The sequence below is a fragment of the Oncorhynchus gorbuscha genome, linkage group LG09, assembly GCF_021184085.1.
Source record: "Oncorhynchus gorbuscha isolate QuinsamMale2020 ecotype Even-year linkage group LG09, OgorEven_v1.0, whole genome shotgun sequence".
Lineage (NCBI taxonomy): Eukaryota > Metazoa > Chordata > Actinopteri > Salmoniformes > Salmonidae > Oncorhynchus > Oncorhynchus gorbuscha.
The window spans coordinates 293,154-306,203 of NC_060181.1; the positions used below are offsets into that span (position 1 = coordinate 293,154).

At 36.2% G+C, this 13,050-nt stretch overlaps 1 protein-coding gene across 1 annotated transcript in view; it reads right to left on the reverse strand.

The window, feature by feature from the left end:
- The window catches only part of LOC124043065 (regulating synaptic membrane exocytosis protein 2), a 121,728-nt gene that overhangs the window by 44,778 nt on the left and 63,900 nt on the right, over nt 1–13,050 (reverse strand). Inside the window, exons 7-8 of the mRNA XM_046361237.1 lie at nt 11,505–11,614; nt 8,400–8,530 (exon numbers count right to left, since the gene is read on the reverse strand). Coding sequence (XP_046217193.1) covers nt 8,400–8,530; nt 11,505–11,614 — 241 coding nt within the window. The remainder of the gene's footprint in view (nt 1–8,399; nt 8,531–11,504; nt 11,615–13,050) is intronic.

The following is a 13,050-nucleotide window of genomic DNA, read 5'->3' on the forward strand; positions in this document are numbered from 1 at the left end:
ACCATGGTATAAGACAGACAGTAATACAACCATGGTATAAGACAGACTGTAATACAACCATAGTATAAGACAGTAATACAACCATGGTATAAGACAGTAATACAACCATGGTATAAGACAGACAGTAATACAACCATGGTATAAGACAGTAATATAACCATGGTATAAGACAGACAGTAATACAACCATGGTATAAGACAGACAGTAATACAACCATGGTATAATACAGTAATATAACCATGGTATAAGACAGACAGTAATACAACCATGGTATAAGACAGACATTAATACAACCATGGTATAAGACAGACAGTAATACAACCATGGTATAAGACAGACAGTAATATAACCATGGTATAAGACAGACAGTAATATAACCATGGTATAAGACAGACATTAATACAACCATGGTATAAGACATACAGTAATACAACCATGGTAAAAGACAGGAATACAACCATGGTATAAGACATACAGTAATACAACCATGGTAAAAGACAGGAATACAACCATGGTATAAGACATACAGTAATACAACCATGGTAAAAGACAGGAATACAACCATGGTATAAGACATACAGTAATACAACCATGGTAAAAGACAGGAATACAACCATGGTATAAGACATACAGTAATATAACCATGGTATAAGACAGTAATACAACCATGGTATAAGACATACAGTAATACAACCATGGTATAAGACAGTAATACAACCATGGTATAAGACAGTAATACAACCATGGTATAAGACAGTAATACAACCATGGTATAAGACAGACAGTAATACAACCATGGTATAAGACAGACAGTAATACAACCATGGTATAAGACATACAGTAATACAACCATGGTATAAGACAGTAATACAACCATGGTATAAGACAGACAGTAATACAACCATGGTATAAGACAGACAGTAATATAACCATGGTATAAGACAGACAGTAATACAACCAAGGTATAAGACAGACAGTAATATAACCATGGTATAAGACAGTAATACAACCATGGTATAAGAACGTAATACAACCATGGTATAAGACAGACAGTAATACAACCATGGTATAAGACAGACAGTAATACAACCATGGTATAAGACAGACAGTAACACAACCATGGTATAAGACAGTAATACAACCATGGTATAAGACAGACAGTAATACAACCATGGTATAAGACAGACCGTAATATAACCATGGTATAAGACAGACAGTAATACAACCATGGTATAAGACAGACAGTAATACAACCGTGGTATAAGACAGTAATACAACCATGGTATAAGACCGTAATACAACCATGGTATAAGACAGACAGTAATACAACCATGGTATAAGACAGTAATACAACCATGGTATAAGACAGTAATACAACCATGGTATAAGACAGACAGTAATACAACCATGGTATAAGACAGACAGTAATATAACCATGGTATAAGACAGACAGTAATACAACCAAGGTATAAGACAGACAGTAATATAACCATGGTATAAGACAGTAATAAAACCATGGTATAAGACCGTAATACAACCATGGTATAAGACAGACAGTAACACAACCATGGTATAAGACAGTAATACAACCATGGTATAAGACCGTAATACAGCCATGGTATAAGACAGACAGTAATACAACCATGGTATAAGACAGTAATACAACCATGGTATAAGACAGACAGTAATACAACCATGGTATAAGACAGACAGTAATACAACCATAATATAAGACAGTAATACAACCATGGTATAAGACAGTAATACAACCATGGTATAAGACAGACAGTAACACAACCATGGTATAAGACAGTAATACAACCATGGTATAAGACCGTAATACAACCATGGTATAAGACAGACAGTAATACAGCCATGGTATAAGACAGACAGTAATACAACCATGGTATAAGACAGTAATACAACCATGGTATAAGACAGACAGTAATACAACCATGGTATAAGACAGACTGTAATACAACCATAGTATAAGACAGTAATACAACCATGGTATAAGACAGTAATACAACCATGGTATAAGACAGACAGTAATACAACCATGGTATAAGACAGTAATATAACCATGGTATAAGACAGACAGTAATACAACCATGGTATAAGACAGACAGTAATACAACCATGGTATAATACAGTAATATAACCATGGTATAAGACAGACAGTAATACAACCATGGTATAAGACAGACATTAATACAACCATGGTATAAGACAGACAGTAATACAACCATGGTATAAGACAGACAGTAATATAACCATGGTATAAGACAGACAGTAATATAACCATGGTATAAGACAGACATTAATACAACCATGGTATAAGACATACAGTAACACAACCATGGTAAAAGACAGGAATACAACCATGGTATAAGACATACAGTAATACAACCATGGTAAAAGACAGGAATACAACCATGGTATAAGACATACAGTAATACAACCATGGTAAAAGACAGGAATACAACCATGGTATAAGACATACAGTAATACAACCATGGTAAAAGACAGGAATACAACCATGGTATAAGACATACAGTAATATAACCATGGTATAAGACAGTAATACAACCATGGTATAAGACATACAGTAATACAACCATGGTATAAGACAGTAATACAACCATGGTATAAGACAGTAATACAACCATGGTATAAGACAGTAATACAACCATGGTATAAGACAGACAGTAATACAACCATGGTATAAGACAGACAGTAATACAACCATGGTATAAGACATACAGTAATACAACCATGGTATAAGACAGTAATACAACCATGGTATAAGACAGACAGTAATACAACCATGGTATAAGACAGACAGTAATATAACCATGGTATAAGACAGACAGTAATACAACCAAGGTATAAGACAGACAGTAATATAACCATGGTATAAGACAGTAATACAACCATGGTATAAGAACGTAATACAACCATGGTATAAGACAGACAGTAATACAACCATGGTATAAGACAGACAGTAATACAACCATGGTATAAGACAGACAGTAACACAACCATGGTATAAGACAGTAATACAACCATGGTATAAGACAGACAGTAATACAACCATGGTATAAGACAGACCGTAATATAACCATGGTATAAGACAGACAGTAATACAACCATGGTATAAGACAGACAGTAATACAACCGTGGTATAAGACAGTAATACAACCATGGTATAAGACCGTAATACAACCATGGTATAAGACAGACAGTAATACAACCATGGTATAAGACAGTAATACAACCATGGTATAAGACAGTAATACAACCATGGTATAAGACAGACAGTAATACAACCATGGTATAAGACAGACAGTAATATAACCATGGTATAAGACAGACAGTAATACAACCAAGGTATAAGACAGACAGTAATATAACCATGGTATAAGACAGTAATAAAACCATGGTATAAGACCGTAATACAACCATGGTATAAGACAGACAGTAACACAACCATGGTATAAGACAGTAATACAACCATGGTATAAGACCGTAATACAGCCATGGTATAAGACAGACAGTAATACAACCATGGTATAAGACAGTAATACAACCATGGTATAAGACAGACAGTAATACAACCATGGTATAAGACAGACAGTAATACAACCATAGTATAAGACAGTAATACAACCATGGTATAAGACAGTAATACAACCATGGTATAAGACAGACAGTAACACAACCATGGTATAAGACAGTAATACAACCATGGTATAAGACCGTAATACAACCATGGTATAAGACAGACAGTAATACAGCCATGGTATAAGACAGACAGTAATACAACCATGGTATAAGACAGTAATACAACCATGGTATAAGAGAGACAGTAATACAACCATGGTATAAGACAGACTGTAATACAACCATAGTATAAGACAGTAATAAAACCATGGTATAAGACAGTAATACAACCATGGTATAAGACAGACAGTAATACAACCATGGTATAAGACAGTAATATAACCATGGTATAAGACAGACAGTAATACAACCATGGTATAAGACAGACAGTAATACAACCATGGTATAATACAGTAATATAACCATGGTATAAGACAGACAGTAATACAACCATGGTATAAGACAGACATTAATACAACCATGGTATAAGACAGACAGTAATACAACCATGGTATAAGACAGACAGTAATATAACCATGGTATAAGACAGACAGTAATATAACCATGGTATAAGACAGACATTAATACAACCATGGTATAAGACAGACAGTAATATAACCATGGTATAAGACAGTAATACAACCATGGTATAAGACATACAGTAATACAACCATGGTATAAGACAGTAATACAACCATGGTATAAGACAGACAGTAATACAACCATGGTATAAGACAGACAGTAATACAACCATGGTATAAGACATACAGTAATACAACCATGGTATAAGACATACAGTAACACAACCATGGTAAAAGACAGGAATACAACCATGGTATAAGACATACAGTAATACAACCATGGTAAAAGACAGGAATACAACCATGGTATAAGACATACAGTAATACAACCATGGTAAAAGACAGGAATACAACCATGGTATAAGACATACAGTAATACAACCATGGTAAAAGACAGGAATACAACCATGGTATAAGACATACAGTAATACAACCATGGTAAAAGACAGGAATACAACCATGGTATAAGACAGACAGTAATATAACCATGGTATAAGACAGACATTAATACAACCATGGTATAAGACAGACAATAATATAACCATGGTATAAGACAGTAATACAACCATGGTATAAGACATACAGTAACACAACCATGGTATAAGACATACAGTAATACAACCATGGTAAAAGACAGGAATACAACCATGGTATAAGACGTACAGTAATACAACCATGGTAAAAGACAGGAATACAACCATGGTATAAGACAGACAGTAATATAACCATGGTATAAGACAGACATTAATACAACCATGGTATAAGACAGACAGTAATATAACCATGGTATAAGACAGTAATACAACCATGGTATAAGACATACAGTAATACAACCATGGTATAAGACAGACAGTAATACAACCATGGTATAAGACAGACAGTAATACAACCATGGTATAAGACATACAGTAATACAACCATGGTATAAGACATACAGTAACACAACCATGGTAAAAGACAGGAATACAACCATGGTATAAGACATACAGTAATACAACCATGGTAAAAGACAGGAATACAACCATGGTATAAGACATACAGTAATACAACCATGGTAAAAGACAGGAATACAACCATGGTATAAGACATACAGTAATACAACCATGGTAAAAGACAGGAATACAACCATGGTATAAGACATACAGTAATACAACCATGGTAAAAGACAGGAATACAACCATGGTATAAGACATACAGTAATACAACCATGGTAAAAGACAGGAATACAACCATTGTATAAGACAGTATACAACCATGGTATAAGACAGACAGTAATACAACCATGGTATAAGACAGACAGTAATACAACCATGGTATAAGACATACAGTAATACAACCATGGTATAAGACATACAGTAACACAACCATGGTATAAGACAGACAGTAATACAACCATGGTATAAGACAGTAATACAACCATGGTATAAGACAGACAGTAATACAACCATGGTATAAGACAGACAGTAATACAACCATGGTATAAGACAGACAGTAATACAACCATGGTATAAGACAGACAGTAATACAACCATGGTATAAGACAGTAATACAACCATGGTATAAGACCGTAATACAACCATGGTATAAGACCGTAATACAACCATGGTATAAGACAGACAGTAATACAACCATGGTATAAGACAGTAATACAACCATGGTATAAGACAGACAGTAATACAACCATGGTAATACAACCATGGTATAAGACTGAGTCCTGGGTCCTGTAGCTCAGTTGGTAGAGCATGGCGCTTGTAACGCCAGGGTAGTGGGTTCGATCCCCGGGACCACCCATACGTAGAATGTATGCACACATGACTGTAAGTCGCTTTGGATAAAAGCGTCTGCTAAATGGCATATATTATTATATTCATATATATACTGACAGTAATACAACCATGGTATAAGACAGACAGTAATACAACCATGGTATAAGACAGTAATATAACCATGGTATAAGACAGACAGTAATACAACCATGGTATAAGACTGACAGTAATACAACCATGGTATAAGACAGACAGTAATACAACCATGGTATAAGACAGACAGTAATACAACCATGGTATAAGACAGTAATATAACCATGGTATAAGACATACAGTAATACAACCATGGTATAAGACATACAGTAACACAACCATGGTATAAGACAGACAGTAATACAACCATGGTATAAGACAGTAATAAAACCATGGTATAAGACAGACAGTAATACAACCATGGTATAAGACAGACAGTAATACAACCATGGTATAAGACAGACAGTAATACAACCATGGTATAAGACCGTAATACAACCATGGTATAAGACAGTAATACAACCATGGTATAAGACCGTAATACAACCATGGTATAAGACAGACAGTAATACAACCATGGTATAAGACAGTAATACAACCATGGTATAAGACAGTAATACAACCATGGTATAAGACAGACAGTAATACAACCATGGTATAAGACAGACAGTAATACAACCATAGTATAAGACAGTAATACAACCATGGTATAAGACAGTAATACAACCATGGTATAAGACAGACAGTAATACAACCATGGTATAAGACAGACAGTAATACAACCATGGTATAAGACAGTAATACAACCATGGTATAAGACAGACAGTAATACAACCATGGTATAAGACAGACAGTAATACAACGATGGTATAAGACAGACAGTAATACAACCATGGTATAAGACAGTAATACAACCATGGTATAAGACAGACAGTAATACAACCATGGTATAAGACAGACAGTAATACAACCATGGTATAAGACAGACAGTAATACAACCATGGTATAAGACAGTAATATAACCATGGTATAAGACAGACAGTAATACAACCATGGTATAAGACAGACAGTAATACAACCATGGTATAATACAGTAATATAACCATGGTATAAGACAGACAGTAATACAACCATGGTATAAGACAGTAATACAACCATGGTATAAGACAGACAGTAATATAACCATGGTATAAGACAGACATTAATACAACCATGGTATAAGACAGACAGTAATACAACCATGGTATAAGACAGACAGTAATATAACCATGGTATAAGACAGTAATACAACCATGGTATAAGACAGTAATACAACCATGGTAAAAGACAGGAATACAACCATGGTATAAGACAGACAGTAATACAACCATGGTATAAGACAGTAATACAACCATGGTATAAGACAGACAGTAATACAACCATGGTATAAGACAGTAATACAACCATGGTATAAGACAGACAGTAATACAACCATGGTATAAGACATACAGTAATACAACCATGGTATAAGACAGACAGTAATACAACCATGGTATAAGACAGACAGTAATACAACCATGGTATAAGACATACAGTAACACAACTATGGTATAAGACAGACAGTAATACAACCATGGTATAAGATAGTAATACAACCATGGTATAAGACAGACAGTAATACAACCATGGTATAAGACAGACAGTAATACAACCATGGTATAAGACAGACAGTAATACAACCATGGTATAAGACAGACAGTAATACAACCATGGTATAAGATAGTAATACAACCATGGTATAAGACAGACAGTAATACAACCATGGTATAAGACAGACAGTAATACAACCATGGTATAAGACAGACAGTAATACAACCATGGTATAAGACATACAGTAATATAACCATGGTATAAGACATACAGTAACACAACCATGGTATAAGACAGACAGTAATACAACCATGGTATAAGACAGTAATACAACCATGGTATAAGACAGACAGTAATACAACCATGGTATAAGACAGACAGTAATACAGCCATGGTATAAGACAGACAGTAATACAACCATGGTATAAGACAGTTATACAACCATGGTATAAGACAGACATTAATACAACCATGGTATAAGACAGACAGTAATACAACCATGGTATAAGACAGTTATACAACCATGGTATAAGACAGACAGTAACACAACCATGGTATAAGACAGACAGTAATACAACCATGGTATAAGACATACAGTAACACAACCATGGTATAAGACAGACAGTAATACAGCCATGGGATAAGACAGACAGTAATACAACCATGGTATAAGACAGTTATACAACCATGGTATAAAACATAAACATGGAATGATGTTGATTCCTACCTTCTGTCGGGGAGGAGGTATATTTTAACATAGGGGTTCCTGGGCCGGCCGTCTTCCCTAGAAGGAAATTCTTTAGCTCCCAGGATGGTGACTATGAGCTGGTGACCCACCTTGTCGTACCACAGTTTGACCTGGAAGGAGAGTAGAGTTGTTTTATTATGAGGCGATGAACTCTGATGTATTGGGAGGGTCTAACATTAAAGCATAGCATATAGCAGTCTAGTAATACAGCACAGCAGTAGCTAATATGTATTTTAGTAAGAGTTTATTAGATGCCAATGTCTGGAAGCCATATCATGCATCTAGACACAGGTGGTGGTTTCAAAGACTGATGTTGATGTTTTATTTGCAAACAAAAGATAAGTGATGGAAAACTATTCAAAATGCTTTATTCAGATTTCAAACTAATAAGAACATGCTTTGAAACTATTTAAAACTCAAATGAAAATGCTTTGCTCTTTTTTTGCAAAACAAAATATGGTCAAGTGAAACAATTATCTAAGATTGAAAACACTATTTGCACAACTGAGAGGCTCCCTTACAAAACAACATTTAATGCTGCAAACTTACCACAAGTTCGTGGCAAATTTGCTGCAAACTAAATAGTGTGCTACAAAATGTTGTTGAAGTTTGCAAATGTTTGCCACTAGTGGTGAATCTGCGGCAAACCTTTGGCAACAATAATATTTATTGCCATTAGTGGCAAACAGATCGCTAGTTTTTTTTTCTGCCAGACAATTCTCTCAAAATTCTATTTGAATATCTGGTAAACCTGTTGAAGCAATATTTAACACAAGAAGTTTCTGGTGAACACATGAGTTCCAAGACCAGTAACCATTTACGACCAATCAAGGGAATTATAAAAATCTGTTGGAAAATGGAAACAAAGCTAGCTACAGTACCTACCAAAGTTGTCCGGTGAGTGTCTAATTATTAATGAAACTTCCAAATAAACTTGAACATCTTATTAGCTAAAAGCCTATTTAGCAATGTCATGTTTAAAAGGATAGAGTGAAACCCATTTTGTTGATACCAGTTTCAATCTGTCAATGCCACTGACTGACTGGCTGGCATTTAGCTAGCTAACATTAGCTATTATATTTTTGCACAATCCATGTGATAGGTAGCTAGCTAGCTAACCACTGATTTGCCTTACCACATATTTTTAGCTGAATACGTTGGTGTTTTGACGGTCATTCAGGTTAAATAGGTTGTCCTCAAGCTAGCTAATGTTAGCTTGAGTGTTAGCTAGCTAATGACTGTAAGCTAGGTAGCCATGTTCTGTGCTAATATCTCTGGCTGTGGTACCATTAGCTAGCTAGCTAATGTTAGGAAGCACAGTCCTGAGTGTCTCATTCCAATGCTAATATACTCCTAAGGCACTATTTATAACTCTGTTAAATTTACTTTTAATATGTTTTTTAGTGTATTTGTGCCTACAGTTCAGTATGTGGCATGTTTGCCTTTAGTTCACCTACTGAAGCGTGTTCTGGTACACTTTCATTCCATCACAACAATTTATTTTAAATACAAAGGTTACATTTTGGGGATTGTGAAAAGTGCTTTATGAACGAAATACAGTTAAGTAATGAGTCCATGTCCTTCGTAGAGTCACCTTCAAAAGTAATATTTTACACTTGTTCTGTGTAACAATGTTTTAACCCAAAGGTAGACCATTATTGTATGGCAAACCGGCATGGTGTGTGTGATGTCACCTAAGATAGCTGAAGTGTGTCAGTGAATGTGAATATCTATTGACTAGCTCTGGCAGTGTCTGATAGACAGATCTGTGTTAATACCCTTTAAGACAGAAAGTGTCATCGGCACGTATGCTTTGTTTTTCTCAGATTTCAATCTGTGTGTACATGAAGTTTAGCTTTAGTCTGATGTTTGGACTGTTTGATTCATGAAATAATATAAATAAATTCTAACAATCAATCCTATCTTATGTTTTTTATCTTGTCAAATAAAAATTACTTAGACAATAGGGCTTTTTTTCAATGTGCTATTAAAAATGTGCTTATTATAAAATATATATTTTTTAAAACCTCATTAACCTACAGACAATACCCAATAATGACAACGCAAAAACAGGTTTTTATAAAAAAACAGAAATATTGCATTTACATTAGTATTCAGACTCTTTACTCAAAACATTCAGCAGGTCCAGCAGGTATATCTCACTGGTCATCCCCAAAGCTAACACCTGCTTTGGCCGCCTTTCCTTCCAGTTCTCTGCTGCCAGTGACTGGAACGAATTACAAAAATTGCTGAAGCTGGAGAATTACATTTCCCTCACTAACTTTAAACATCAGCTATCTGAGCAGCTAACCGATCTCTGCAGCGGTACATAGTCCATCTGTAAATAGCCCACCCAATCCACCTACCTCATCCCCATATTGTTTTTATTTACTTTGCTGCTCTTTTGCACACCAGTATCACTACTTACACACCATCATCTGCTCATCATCATCTGCTCTTCTTTCACTCCAGTGTTAATCTGCTACATTGTAATTACTTTTCTACTATGGCCTATTTATTGCCATACCTCCTCATGCCATTTGCACACACTGTATGTAGACTTTATTTAAATACTGTGTTATTGACTGTTCGCTTGTTTATTCCATGTGTAACTCTGTGTTGTTGTTTCTGTCGCACTGCTTTGCTTTATCTTGGCCAGGTCGCAGTTGTAAATGAGAACTTGTTCTCAACTAGCTTACCTGGTTATATAAAGGTGAAATAAAAAAATTAAGATGGGAACCAAACCAGTCCAGTATTCTCTCAATAACATACGTAGATGGGAACCAAACCAGCCCTTATTCTCTCAATAACATACGTAGATGGGAACCAAACCAGCCCTTATTCTCTCAATAACTTATAGAAAAGGGAACCAAATATCTTTGAAACTTAGGACAGTGTCTATTGATTTAGATCAGTCAAATGACAGATAGCACATTGTTGTTCCTCCACCCCTAAGGCCTCTCATCCTCATTAACTAGCTTAAACCTTAACGAGAACAGCATTAACTAATTAAGAGATCCAACCAATCCCCTTAGTGAGTGATAATAATTGGCCACAGAGCAGCAGTACATCGTGGCTACTTACTGAGACGTGTCCAGACAGGCACTGTGGGGAGTAGCGGAGCATCCCGGGACTCATGGGGGAAGTGACGGATATTGCTCGACCCATCTTCTGGGATTCAAATAAACTCGAATCTGCAGACACAAGCAAATATGTGTTATTTTCACTTAAAGGTTAAGGTGTGTAGGGGCTTGTTTTCTTTCAATCATTGTGTTATTTTTACATAAAGGTTCAGGTGTGTAGGGGCTTTTTCATTTCTATATAATTTATCTTTGTTTCATAGTATAGTTTATTACATTTTTATTTAGCAATGCCAGACGTATTTGCCATACCTTTGCCTCATCCCACTCAACCATACCATTTGTAATTCCTCATCAATCATCGGGGTATTAACAGTTTTTACAGTAATTTTCTTAATGGGTGCATGTTTATTAGTAACTGGAATAAGCAATTTCATAAATGTGTGAAGTGCAGCATCTGGTTGCTCCTCATTACACACCACAGGCAAACAAATATTATTTACATCATCAACATATGAATCACTACAAAACGTATGACCTCTTATACACTATATTCGGCCCAGCATTTGGAACTGTGGTTTTCCTAGATATGGCTATATTATTGTGATCACTACATTCCATGGATCTGGATACTGCTTCAACGCAAATTTCTGCAGCATTAGTAAAGATGGGATCAATACATGTTGATGATTTCATTCTTGTACTGTTTGTAACTACCCTGGTAGATTGACTGACAACCTGAACCAGGTTGCAGGCACTGATGAGAGCCAGTCAATATTTAAATCACCCAGAAAATGTACTTCTCTGATATCACCTACATTTTCAAGCATTTCACACATATGTTACCACTTGGTGGTCTATAGCAGCTTCCCACAAGAATGGGCTTTAGGGGGCCTCCCAAGTTGCGCAGTGGTCTAAGGCTGTGCCACTAGAAATTCTTGGTTCAAGTCCAGGCTCTGTTGCAGCTGGCTGTGACCGGGAGACCCTTGGGGCGGCGCACAATTGGCCCAGCGTCGTCCGGGTTAGGGGAGGGTTTGGCCGGCAGGGATGTCCCATCGGGCACTAGCGACTCCTGTTGCGGGGCAGGCACAATGCACACTGACACGGTCGCCAAGTGTACAGTGTTTCCTCCGACACATTGGTGCGGCTGGCTTCCGGGTTAAATGGGCATTGTGTCAAGAAGCAGTGCGGCTTGGTTGGGTTGTGTTTCAGAGGACGCATGGCTTTTGACCTTCACCTCTCCTGAGTCCTTACGGGAGTTGCAGCGATGACACAAGACTGCAACTACCAATTGGGGAGGAAAAAGGGGTGAAAATACAAAAAAAGAATAGGCTTTAGGTGAGGCAGATGAACCTGTAGCCATATTACTTCAACAGTTGTAACAGCGAGTTCAGGGAGTGAATACATTTAATAAATAAACGAACATGAACAAAAGAAGAAACACAAAAAGCGCACCGACATGAAAAAGATATACAGAAACAATAACGACTGAGGAAGGAACCAAAGAAAGTGACATAAATAGATGGAGTCCAGGTGAGTGTCAATAAGCG